Source organism: Lepus europaeus, chromosome 8 (assembly GCF_033115175.1).
Source record: "Lepus europaeus isolate LE1 chromosome 8, mLepTim1.pri, whole genome shotgun sequence".
In the NCBI taxonomy this organism is placed as follows: domain Eukaryota; kingdom Metazoa; phylum Chordata; class Mammalia; order Lagomorpha; family Leporidae; genus Lepus; species Lepus europaeus.
This window is the reverse complement of record NC_084834.1, coordinates 99,991,791-100,005,557: the sequence shown is the minus strand read 5'-3', so window position 1 is coordinate 100,005,557 and position 13,767 is coordinate 99,991,791. Positions and strand designations below refer to the sequence as shown.

At 41.4% G+C, this 13,767-nt stretch overlaps 1 protein-coding gene across 1 annotated transcript in view; it reads left to right on the top strand.

The window, feature by feature from the left end:
* MRPL1 (mitochondrial ribosomal protein L1) overlaps positions 1-13,767 on the top strand; it is a 110,501-nt gene that overhangs the window by 24,513 nt on the left and 72,221 nt on the right. The window contains exons 4-6 of the mRNA XM_062199205.1: positions 2,514-2,597; positions 5,586-5,657; positions 11,792-11,903. Of these exons, the coding sequence (XP_062055189.1) occupies positions 2,514-2,597; positions 5,586-5,657; positions 11,792-11,903 (268 nt within the window). The remainder of the gene's footprint in view (positions 1-2,513; positions 2,598-5,585; positions 5,658-11,791; positions 11,904-13,767) is intronic.

Sequence of the window (13,767 nt, the reverse complement as noted above, 5' to 3'; positions counted from 1 at the left end):
AGGTGATGGCTTTACCTGCTATGCCGTGGTGCTGGCTCCTCATGCAACTGTCTTTTAAATGAATGAATGAATGATTGAAAATATTTTAAAAAAATCCCTAGAAGAATATCTGTATTCAGAGTTTTCCTAAAAATGTAACTGTTAGTAAAATTGTGCAGTCTTATCTGTGGCACCATCTAAGCCCCAGACACCACCTTATGCTCTGGCCCATTGCCATCGTGCACAGTAAGCTTTGGTCTTAAGCCCAGCTTGGCTTGCTAGAAGTCAGGTGACCAAATGGCCCAAACAAGTGTCAGCTCCACTCTCACCCTAATGGGATTCCTTGCTCCCACTTCCCTACCCCCTGCAAGACTACAGTGGGGCCTGCTTCCCACACACAGGCTCTCTTGATACTTCTCTTCTCCATCCCTCTCCCCCCTTTCACCCTCTCACTCCAGTCTGTTGGGTTTCCCTCACCCAACAATAAACCTTTCCTTTAACTCCAGTGTTTGGTGTGTTTTGTGGTGGCTTTCAGTAATCTTGCAATCATCTTTATTAGGAAAATGGCGCATTTTCTCTTTCTTCCAGACTTTATGGCTTCCCTGAAACTAGGGAGGACCTAAGACTTGTTTCCTTGTGAAGTGTCTAGAGAGATCTGAGCCTCAGGTCCAGATATTTCCTTGGCCAAATGACCAAACACATTGTTCTGAGGCCCTGTTGAATCTCTGCTTGTATTAGGGTGTCTCAAATGTGTGCCATGATTAGCTTGGGTTTTGCAATTGACTACCCAAGTTTATCCAATAGTTGTGGTGGTCTACTTTGTTTTAAATAGTCCCTTTCAGAAGAGCCTTTCAGGTTTGACATTTGTGTTGGGTATTACCTGGTTGTTTAGAGCCATTGATGGCAATTAGGAGTGACTTTTTGAATACATTACCCAGATATTGTCTCTTCAGTGTGTACAGCTGTTTTCATGCCTTCTTTGATGATATCGGAAAATTATGTGTTTAAGCAAATTTAATCCAATCTAGTAAGTGTTTGTTGTCATCAAATGGATGGCATTGTGCAAGGTGCTGGGAGAGGTATAGATATGCAAATATGTCTTAATATTTGGGAGACTGGTGAATAGTGTAGATCTACAAACCAAGCATGGAGTTGGGAAGACACATTTAGACTTTTTTTTTAAGATTTATTTGTTTATTTATTTGAAAGGCAGAGTGACAGCAACAAAGAGGGAGAGGGAGAGGGAGAAAGACAGGGAGAGATCTTTCATCCACTGCGTCCCTCCCCAAATGGTAGCGACAGCAAGGTCTGGGCTAGGCTGAAGCCAGCAGCCAGGTTTCCCATGGCCCAAGCACTTGGGTTATCAACTGCTGCTTTCCCAGGCATGTTAACTGGAAGCACCAGTGCTCTGATACAGATGCCAGCATTGCAAGTGATGGCTTAACCCACTGTGCCACAACACTGGCCTGGGGATTTAGATTTTAATTATGATTTCTTTAAGTTTTTTAAATTTTATTTTTTAAAGATTTATTTATTTATTTGAAAGGGAGAATTAGAGAGAGAAGGAGAGACAGAGAGAGAGAGAGAGCTTCCATCCGCTGGTTCACTCCCCAAATGGCTGCAGTGGCCAGGGCTGGGTCAGGCTGAAGCCAGGAGCCAGGAGCTTCCTCCAGGTCTCCCATGTGGGTGGAGGGTCCCTAGGACTTGGGCCATCCTCTGCTGCTTTCCCAGGCACATTATCAGGAAGCTGAATAGGAAGTGGAGCAGCCTGTATTTGAGCTGGCGCCCATATGGGATGCCATCACTGCACATGGTGGCTTAACCCGCTGTGCCACAGTGGCAGGTCTTCCTTTACCATTGGTTCACCCTCCAATGGCCACTGTGGCCGGCGCACCGCGCTGATCTGAAGCCAGGAGCCAGGTGCTTCTCCTGATCGCCCATGCAAGTGCAGGGCCCAAGCACTTGGGCCATCCTCCACTGCACTCCCGGGCCACAGCAGAGAGCTGGACTGGAAGAGGGGCAACCGGGACAGAATCCGGTGCCCCAACTGGGACAGAATCCGGTGCCCCGACCAGGACTAGAACCCCGTGTGCCAGCACCACAAGGCAGAGCATTAGCCTATTGAGCCACGGTGCCAGTCCCTATGATTTCTTAAAGAAGTATCTCTTATGCTTTAAATTATAATGTGAATAGTTCTGAATTAACATATGTATGGTAGAAATAAAACACTCTGGGAACAGCTCCACTTCTGATCCAGCTCTCTGCTAAGGCGCCTTGGAAAGTAGCAGCAAATGACCCAAGTGCTTGCTCCTTGCTTTGGTCTGGCCCAGTGTTGCATGTTGCAGCCATTTGAGGAGTGAACCAGAAGATGGAAGATCTTTCTCTTTCTCTCTCTCTAACTCTGACTTTAAATATAAATAATAAATAATAAATCTTAAAAAAACCACTTAAAATCATGTCAGCTCTTTTTTTATAGAATGTGAAGGAGATTGAAAGATGAACTTTTCATAATTATTTTTCTCTTGTTTATGTAGAAAAGAGTGGAGCCATTTGCGAGTGTTATTGGATTTCCATACCCATTTTCTTCAGAAATAAATAAAGTTGCTGTATTTACAGGGGTGAGTAACTTTTTCAAATATTTATGTAAATTAGTTTTCATTTATTTTTTGATAAAATTTGACATTTTATTTTTGGTAAAACTTTGAATAAGATGGAGTTGGTACATACCTGTTTTTAGTGATGGCTTTTTAACATTTTTTTATTTTAATTTTTAATTAGTTTTAACATGTTCAATATGATTTCTAGATACAATTCTAAGAACATAATGATTTCTTTCCTTCCTGTCTTCTTCCCTCCCAATCTCTTTCCTTTTCCCTTTTTTTTTTTTTAAGATTTATTTATTTTACTTGAAAGAGTTACACAGAGAAGGAGAGGGAGGGAGGGAGAGAGGGAGAGATAGAGAGGGAGAGAGGATGAGAGAATCTTCCTTCCACTGGTTCACTTCCCAGTTAGCCTCAATGGCCGGAGCTATGCCGATCCGAAGACAGGAGCTAGGAGCCAGGAGCTTCTTCCTTGTCTCCCATGCAGGTATAGGGGCTCAAGGACTTGAGCCAACCTCTACTGCCCTTCCCAGGCCATAGCAGAGAGCTGGATGGGAAGTGGAGCAGCCAGGACTTGAACTGGCGTCCATATGAGATGCCGGCACTGCAGATGGTGGCTTTACCTGCTACGCCATAGCGCCGGCTCCTTTTTTCCAGTTTTTGAGATAAGACTTAGTAAAAGCTAGGAGCTGGGACTCAATCCAGGTGTCCCCTGTTGGTGGCAGGAGCCACTCTGATATGGAATACTAGTGTTGCACATGGCAGCTTACCCTGCTGTGCCACTATGCTGGCCCTTTAAATTATGTCTGTCTGTCTGTCTGTCTTATCTATCTAGCTATCTTAATTTACTTGAAAGGCAGAGCAAGAGAGTGAACAATTGGATTATTTTAAAGCAATGGGATCATATAGTGTTGTGAAGCCTCAGAAACTGTAACTTTTAAAAGAATCTAAGAAATCAAGAAAATCACCTATATAATAAACTGTATTAGTATAAATATAGCTTTTATTGGAATTGGTGTTGCTGTTCCACTTCCAATTTGGTTCCTTGTTAATGTTCCTGTGAAAGTGGTGGATGATGGCCCAATTGCTTGGGCCTCTGCCACCCATGTGAGAGAACAGGATGGAGTTTCAGGCTCCTGGCTTTGGCATAGGCTAGTCCCAGTGGTTTCAGCCATTTGGGAAGGGAACCAGTGGATAGACGATCTGCATTTCAAATAAATAAATGTCTTATATATATATATACACATATACATATATATATACACACACAGATATATGTAGCTTTTCTCATTATTATGAGTTTGTATTTAATGTTTATGAATTTTGCTTTGTGTTTTGATTCTTCTTTAAAGTGTAAACTGTGGCATTTTTAAGAATTTTTTCTTGGGCCTGCATAGTGGGTTGAGCTGCTGTCTGCAGCACTGGCATCTTGGATGGGTGCCGCTTGTATCCCGGATGCTCCACTTCCTATCCAGCTCCCTGTAAATGCATCTGGGAAACAGCAAGGAATGACCCAAGTACTTGGGCCCCACCACCCATGTGAGAGACCCAGATAAAGTTCCTGACTCCTGGGTTCATTCTGGCCCAGCCCTGGCCCTTGTAGTCATTTGGGGAGTAAACCAACAGATGGAAGATACTCTACCTTTTCCTCTTGATAACTCTGCTTTTCAAATAAATAAATAAATCTTTAAAAAGAAAAAAGTTTTTTTTTTTATCTTACTCTAAATGAAGAAATTACTTTCTTAGAAAAGCTGGAAATGTGATTGTTGGAATTCCATGAAACTTTAGTAATCAGGGAGTGAAACTTTTTCATGGTAAAATCAAGTGGTATAAATGGGATATAGAGAAAGAAAATAATATTGTTTAGTTGTCTTTTGAATTTTTCAGACATCTGGCTAAATAATATTTCTTTGATATATTAAGTTAAAAAAAATTCCTCTTCCATATTTGGTAAAATACCTGGATTTAAGTTAGCAAAGGTAAGCATATTTTAATTCTGTACTTTTTTAAAAAGATTTATTTATTTATTTAACAGTCAGAATTACACAGCAAGAGAGGGAGAGGTGGAGAGAGAGAGAGGTCTTCCATCTGCCAGTTCATGCCTCAGTTGGCTGTAAGGGCTGGAGTTGCACTGATTCACAGCGAGGAGCCAGGAGCCCCCTCTGGGTCTCCCACATGGGTGCAGGGGCCCAAGGACTTGGGCCATCCTTCACTGCTTTCCCAGACCATAGCAGAGAGCTGGATCAGAAGTGGAGCAGCTGGGACCCGAACCAACGCGCACATGGGATGCCAGCATTGCAGGTGGCGGCTCCAGCCGCCATACCGCAGCACTGGCCCCAATCCTTTACTTTTTTTAAAAAAATATCTATTTATTTTATTTGAAAGAGTTACACAGAGAGAGAAAGAGACAGAGAGAGAGAGAGAGAGAGAGAGGTATTCCATCCACTGGTCCACTCCCCACATGGCCACAACAGCCAGGACTGGGCCGGGCTGAAGCCAGGAGTCAAGAGAGCTTCTTCTGTATCCCTCACATGCGTGGCAGTGGCCTAAACCCTTGGGCCATCCTCTCTCACTTTCCCAGGTGCATTGGCAAGGGAGCTTGATCAGAAGTAGAGCAGCCCAGGCTCAAACCAGTACTTACTTGTGATGCCAGCGTTGCAGGTGGCGGTTTTACCCATTGTGCCACAATGCCGGCCCCAATCCCTTACCTTTGTTATACAGTGTGTTGATAACACTAGACACTTAGATTGAACCAAGTTCTTAATATGCCAGTGTGCTATATTTCCTCATTTATTACTCATGAAACTCCTACTCGTTCTGAATGTAAAGCTCTGATGCATTTAATTAAAGATGCATACATTGGTGCATTTTCAATTGAAAAAAACTCCACAAATTTCATTTTGAACAGTGATACTATTTCTGAATAAGTGAAAGCATGCTGAATTTGTTTACATACTGAATTTGTTTAAAATTAAATATTGATGTTCAAATCTTGTGTTTTGGTAGAATCCATCAGAGATTAAAATAGCAGAAGAGAACGGAGCAGCATTTGCAGGAGGAACTGATCTGGTTCAGAAGGTATAGTGCTGTTTTCATGTTCATTCGTCATAAAGATTGCTTTGTTATCTTTACCATCCAATGGTTTATTACATGTTGTTCATGATGACTAGGTTCAGACCTTTTGATAAATGGATAATAAGGAATAAGTTTCCTACTTTTTTCAATTTTAAAAGCAACCTAAGAAAAAACTATCTAGACAAATCTGGTATTGATTATGCTTGATTTATAGTATGATTTTTTTTTTTTTTTTTTTTTGACAGGCAGAGTGGATAGTGAGAGAGAGAGAGACAGAGAGAAAGGTCTTCCTTTTTGCCGTTGGTTCACCCTCCAGTGGCCGCTGCGGCCGGCGCATCTCGCTGATCTGAAGCCAGGAGCCAGGTGCTTCTCCTGGTCTCCCATGCGGGTGCAGGGCCCAAGCACTTGGGCCATCCTCCACTGCCTTCCCGGGCCACAGCAGAGAGCTGGCCTGGAAGAGGGGCAACTGGGATAGAATCCGGCGCCCCAACCGGGACTAGAACCTGGTGTGCCGGCGCCGCAAGGCGGAGGATTAGCCTGTTAAGCCACGGCGCCAGCCTGATTTATAGTACGATTTTTTGGGAGGGAGGGTGTTTGCTTCCTTGTTGTCAGTAGGATTTTGTGAGTGGACTGGAAAGGGCAATAAAACTCTGGTTTTGAATTTGAAATTTAAAGTGAAATCCCAGAGGTAGCTCATGTGGATATCTCTACTCATGTTCTAAAGATCAAATATTTGCTTTGCTTTCTGGGAGCGAAAGTGTAAGTCACTTAGTAGATCACAAAGAAGAGTATTTGACTTCTATAATATGGTACTTTTGTTTCCTCTTAACTTTTACTTCCCAGAGTGGTATTGGCTCAGCAGTGTGCTGACAAATGATTATGAAGCTTGCCTTTGGATACTAGCAAAGAGCTTATAGCCTGTTTGAAAACAAGAGTTACACTTTTTTTCTGAAGTAGAAAGAAGAGGCATGGAGTTATTTCTCAAAATACAAAAAAATTGTCATTAACATTCTCTAAAAGCTCCTCTTCTAAATATAATCATTTCAATTACGGAATTTGTTTTCTGGGGACAGGTATAGGAAAAAGTTAACTTGATGATTTATCATTTGACCCATTTACAGTTATTTATCTGGGGAAGTTTTTACTGGGCCTGTTCTATGCAATATATAACAATACTTCTATCTTGTATTTTTGTTTCCCACTCAGATAGTACTCTGAGTTTGGTGATTCTGGCTTTTTTATTTGTTGTATTTTAAAGATTTATTTATTTATTTGAAAGGAAGAGTTACAGAGAGATAGGGGGAGACAGAGCGAGAGAGAGAGAGAGAGAGAGAGAGAGAGAATTATCTTCCATTTGTTGCTTCACTCCCTAAATGCTGCAATGGCTAGACCTGGGCTGGCACGAAGCCAGGAGCCAGGAGCTTCCTGTGGGTCTCCCATCTGGGTGTAAGGGTCCAAGCACTTGGGCTATCTTCCACTGCTTTCCCAGGTGATTTAGCAGGGAGCTGAATGGGAAGAGAAATAGCTGGATCTCAAACTGGTGCCCATTTGGGATGCTGGCATCATTACTCATTCCAGCACAGTGCTGGCCTCAGCTACTACACTTTTTTTTTTTTTTTTTTTAAGATTTATTTATTTGAAAGTCAGAGTTACACAGAGAGAGGAGAGGCAAAGAAAGAGTCCGCTGGTTCACTCCCCAGTTGGCCACAATGTTCAAAGTTGTGCCTATTCGAAGCCAGGAGCCAGGAGCTTCTTCCCGGTCTCCCATGTGGGTGCAGGGGCCCAAGGCCTTGGGCCATCTTCTACTGCTTTCCCAGGCCATAGCAGAGAGCTGGATCAGAAGTGGAGCAGCCGAGACTCAAACTGGTGCCCATATGGGATGTCGGCACTGTCTTACCTGCTACGCAACAGCGCCGGTCCTGATACTATATTTTAATACAGATTTCTGACCAAAGTCAAAGATGCTTGATTCTTTCTCATGTATCATTAGTTTAATTTTTTAAAAAAATATTTATTTATTTGAAAAGCATAATTATTTATTGAGAGGGAAAGGCAGAGAGAGAGAGAGATCCTCTATCCCCTGGTTTACTCCCCAAATGGCTAAGCTGGACCAGGTTGAAGCCAGGAACCTTGAACTCCATTCAGGTCTCCCATGTAGGTGGCTGGGGCCCAAGTACTTGACCCATCCTCTGCTGCTTTCCCAGGGGCATTAACAAGGAACTCAATCGGAAGTGGAGTAGCCAGGATCAAACAGGCTCTCATGAGGGATGCCAGTGTTGCAGGTAGCAGCTTAACCTGCTGTACCACATGGCCGGCCCTATTTTTAATTTTTAATAAATCTAACCAGAATTTGTTTAATTATTAAAAATAACCAGACCTTGGCCGGCACCACGGCTCAATAGGCTAATCCTCCACCTGTGGCACCGGCACCCCAGATTCTAGTCCTGGTCGGGGCGCCAGATTATGTCCCGGTTGCTCTTCTTCCAGTCCAACTCTCTGCTGTGGCCCGGGAGAGCAGTGGAGGATGGCCCAGGTCCTTGGGCCCTGCACCTCATGGGAGACCAGGAGGAAGCACCTGGCTCCTGGCTTCGGATCAGTGCGGTGCGCCTGCTGCAGCACACCGGCCGCATCAGCCATTGGGGGGTGAACCAATGGAAAAGGAAGACCTTTCTCTCTGTCTCTCTCTCTCTCACTGTCCACTCTGCCTGTTAAAAAAAAAAAAAAAAAAAAAAAAAAAAAAAAAAAAAAAAAAAAAAAAAACCTAAATTAAAAAAAAAATAACCAAGCCAAATATTCTTGGAAGTTTGAGAGTACACCATGGTCTTTGGAGTTGACTGTTCTTTTTTTTTTTTTTTTTTTTTTTTTTTATAAGGAATTTGCAACAGTACATTGACTGTACAACAGTTTTTCTTTTTTTTAAAATTTATTTATTTGAGAAGCAGAGTTACAGACAATGAGAGGGAGAGACAGAGAGAAAGGTCTTCCATCTACTGGTTTGCTCCCCAAATGACTGCAAAGGCCAGAGCTGGGCCGATCCAAAGTTAGGAGCCTGGTGCTTCCTCTGGGTTTCCTACATGGGTGCAGGGGCCCAGGCGCTTGGGCCATCTTCCACTGCTTTCCCAGTCCATAGCAAAGAGCTAGATCAGAAGAGGAGCAGCCTGGACTAGACCCGGCACCCATATGGGATGCCGGCACTGCAGGTAGAAGATTAACCTGTTCCACAGCACAGGCCCAAGTCAACTGCTCTTACTCAATTTGTATACTGCCTTCTGTCTGTTCCTTTGGTGAGCACTTGAAGGTCCTGTAAAATTGTCATTGCTACTCCCATCCTCAAAGGTAAAGAAATTCCTGCTCATGAAAGAAATGGTAACATAGCTAAAAGCATTACGTACTCTTAAGTAAATTGAGCATATTTGAGAAAGTAACCCAAGTAAGTCAAGTATATATTGAACATTTTTTGATATATAAAACATAACAAGGGGCAGGTGTTTGGCCTGGAGGTTAAGATGCCTGTGTCTCACATTGGAATGCCTGGGTTTGATAACCTGGCTTCAACTTGTGCTGCCTGTTCTAGCTTCCTGCCAGTGCAGACCATGGGAGGCAGGGATGATGGCTCAATCAAGTAAATGGTGGGTTCCTACCACCCATGTAAGAGACTTGCATTACCTTCCTGACCCTTGTGGGTGTTTGGGGAGTGAACCAGCAGATGGAAGCTTTGTATGCCTGTATCTCTCTGCCACTCAGTTAATTAAAAAAACAAAAACAAAATAGGTACCAGAATTTCTCTTTAGGGGCACCAGTGGTGATCTATTATTAAGGGAAACCATCACCTGTATAAAGTATCAGAACCAATATATTCTTGTAGCTTACTTCATGATATCTTTTGAAGCTTGTCTGTTTCAGTTTTTGTTTCAGAAAATATTCCAGTTATATAGTAACTGTATAATTTTGCACATGTTATCATGGCTGCATTTTTTAATGTTTGTTATTTTTGTTGACTTATGTAAAATATAAAGCAGGATAAGTATAACAACCTTTAGTCATTTCTAAGATTTTTTTTTTTTTTTTTTGACAGGCAGAGTGGACAGTGAGAGAGAGACAGAGAGAAAGGTCTTCCTTTGCCGTTGGTTCACCCTCCAATGGCCGCCATGGCCGGCGCGCTGCGGCTGGCGCACCATGCTGATCCAAAGGCAGGAGCCAGGTGCTTCTCCTGGTCTCCCATGAGGTGCAGGGCCCAAGGACCTGGGCCATCCTCCACTGCCCTCCCGGGCCACAGCAGAGAGCTGGCCTGGAAGAGGGGCAGCCGGGTCAGAATCCGGCGCCCCGACTGGGACTAGAACCCGGTGTGCTGGTGCAGCAAGGCGGAGGATTAGCCTGTTGAACCATGGTGCCAGCCTGGAACATTTTTATTAAGTTCATTTTACTTATTTTTGAAATATCACAGATATCCTTAGTTTAGAGAGAATTTAAAGTAATTTATGTCTTTACTTTTCCCTTAGAGTATGGGTTTCACCCACAGTTTTGTATTATTCTAAAATATGATCTTTTTATTATTATTAATACTATTACTTTCATTTGAATGGCAGAGAGACACACCAAGAAACAGAGACAGAGATATTACATCTGCTTGTTCAATCCCTAAATACACCTGGAACTGGGGCAGGCCAGATCTAAGAGCTGGGAACTCTATCTGGGTCTCCTCTTTGGGTGGCAGGAACCCAAGTATTTGAACCATCACGGCTGCTTCCCAGGGTGTACATTAGCAGGAAGCTGGAATTGGAAGTGGAGCTGAGACTTGAACCCAGGCACTCTGATCTGGAATACGGGTGGTGGAAGTGGCATCGTAACTGCTGTGTCAAACACACCCCAAGATTTTAAGATGAATCATAGTACCACTTTCAAGCATAATTTTAAATTTAATTCAAAGGAACATTGAATTAGTATTGAATGATCTTGGAGTAGAAATCTTGCATACAGTTTTTTAACTTGTGGGATGAGAGCCCTGGTTTTGGAACCACAGCATTTGTCATTGAATTCTGTGTCTGCCTCATAGGCGTGCGCAGACTGACTTGTCATCCCTGAGCCCCACATTTCGAGTTTCCTTGTCTGGAATGTGTGGTCAATATTAGTACCTGCCTTGTATGGTTGTTATGAAGAACATGTGAAATCTTTAGCAGAATGCTTGCCACATGAAAAGTGCCCATTTATTGTAAGTTGTTATTATTAAGAAAAGCACACTGTGTTACTAAGGAGTAAGGAATTTGTGAAAAGAAAAAATAGTAACAGCGAGATAAAATTCCAGAGTCATTGCTTAATTTTGCTAAAGTTTTTAGGGTTCCCTATGTAACTCCACACCAAGGTTGTGAATGGAATATTTGTGTAAGCTTTATGCAAAAAGAATCTTTAGTGAAATATTTGTTGCCCAGGCAGTATTGTTTTAGAAATTTGCTTAATTATATAATCAACTAGATTTTTAAGTGGCATATATTATCAAAGTATAATAGCCATTTTCATTACTTGCCTGAATTAATAAAGAAGTCTTTTAAATATCACGTATTAATTCCTTTGCTCTGAGAATACAAATAGATTACGAACAATAAACTGTAAGTGAACTTAATCTGTGAACACTCTCCTCTTATTTTTAGTTACTGGCGGCAAAGAGAATTTTAGTTTCAGTTCTTTGTGAAAATAATTATAGATTTAGTTCTCTTGATGCTCTAAATTTAGGAAGTGAGCCTGGCAGCTATTGTTATTAGTTTTACATGTGACCTTTTGCAAAAATTTTAGCTTGTTTCTTCATTTTTTAAAGGACATGTGAATTCAACTCTTTGGGATTGGATGAGCCTTTTCCTCATCAATGCTCTGTTTTAATTTGTAATGCTTTTGTCTAACACAGTCCCATGGAAGAATTAAGATCAGTAAATATTAAAAAAATAGAGATGTGGCTATTTTTAAAAGAAAATGTTTTGCTTCTGATGGTTCTCTTAACTGGTAAATATGATTCCCAATGTTTGAAGAAAACAACTGTGCTTAATATCTTTTTTCTGAATCATAAGGAAAATTATTATGTCTTATTTTCAGAACAATAAAGCTTTGCGTATAATCTAAAGCTATCTTCTTTGGTTTTTGACTTTCAGATTTTGGATGATGAAATTCAGGTAGACTTTTATATAGCTGTTCCAGAAATGATGCCTGAACTTAATCCATTAAGGAAGAAACTGAAAAAAAGATTTCCAAAACTTACTCGGAGTAAGCAAAAATTCTTTGAATTATTTCAATATAGTGTAAACAACTTAGCAACTTTGTTCAGTTAGAAAACAAAGGTAAAAATCACCTTCTTCTCTGCTTCCCCACTACTGAACATAATATACATAGATGTATATATACATAGATGTAGAATAAATAATACATACTGGTTAAGTATTGTACTGCACAAAAATCAATGTGGATTTGATATTTTTCCATTGGCATAACTATTGATAATCTAATGTTATTTGCAAAAATTATTTCATGATTTTATTATAAAATATTTTATATATTTATATTTTACATTATAAAAGTTGTTTTCTGATACCAGTTGTTTAAACTTGGGTCATAGACTAGCTGAAAATAAATGAAATGTATTATCTACTAGGTATGTTACTATCATGTTATTTAATAAGCTTTTATATCTCTTAACAATGTAATGTGTATACTCATTTATTTTAGAATATCTATGATTTCTGACTGTGTATGTCACTCTGCAGCTGTTGTCCTTTAATGGATTCTCCCTTTATGGGTATATTTCCCTTAAGAAATTTAGTAAGAGTAGTAAGGTCATTACTCAAAGAGCCATGTTTAAAGTAAGCAGTATTATATAATCAAGTCACAAGCTATTGTGGTTGTTCAGTAGTGGGGAAGTAGAGAAGGAGGTGATTTTTAAACTGAATTCTGAATAGCTGGATGAAAGGGTACAGTGGGAATATTAATTTAAGTAGAAGGACAGTGAAGTAAATCAGAAATTATGTGCCAGGTCCAAGAAATACCAATTATTTTTGTTTGGCTATAGGAATGATGCCCCATTGAAATAGAGGAGAATTATGGGAAATGAGATTGGAAAGGCAAATTGGTCCCCTATTGAAGGACCTTGAATGATGGACTAATGAGGGTGGACTTTTATTTTATCTTCAGTGCAAGTTCTTAGATGTTTTTGAGGTGAGCAATGACACGGTCTGTTTTATAGAGCTTTAATCTGGCTAGAGTTTCTAAGGTGCATTGGTATGATTCAAAACCAGGGACACGGAGACGTGCCAGAGTGCAGTTGCAGTAGACTAAGGGGGTAGTGTTTGGACTGAGGACTTCTTAATGAGGCTGGAGTGAAGAGGACAGATAGCAAAGATTTTAGGATTTCGTGACTAAGTAGTTAGGAATGGACAGGTTGAGGAGGAGAAAGGGAGGAGTCAAACAGTGCTGAAAATATTAAGCCAAGGGACTCCTAAAAAGTGATACCATTAACAGAAACAGGGAGTACATGCAGCTTGCATTGTGGTGCAGGTGAAGCCACCATCCACAATGCCAGCATCCCACATGAGTGTCAGCTTGAGTCCTGGCTGCTTCACTTCCAATCCAGCTCCCTGCTAATGCACATGGGCAGGCAGCAGAAGATGGGCCAAGTGCTTGGGCCCTGCACCCATGGGGAAAACCCAGGTAGAGTATTTGGTTTCTAGCTTTAACCTAGCCCAGCCTGGCTGTTGTTGCCATTTGGCAAGTATACCAGTGGATGGAAGATCTCTCTCCCTCTCTCCCCTGTCTCCCTTTGCCCCTCTACCCTCCCTACCCGTCTCCCAACTCTGCCTTTTAAATAAGTAAATCTTTTTTTGAAAACACTGATAATACCTGTCTACATGAGACATTCAGTGTGAGCTAACAGAAACTGTGGCTGCAGATGAACTTGTTTTTTCTCCCAACTGTATTCCCTTTTTCTTTTTAAAAAAATTATTTTATTTACTTGAAAAGTAGAGTTATGGAAAGAGAGGTAGAAATACAGAAAGAGTGATTTTCTATCGACTGGTCTTATTTCCCAAATGGCCACAACAGCCAGTGCTGGGGGCCAGGCTGAAGCCAGGAGCCAGGT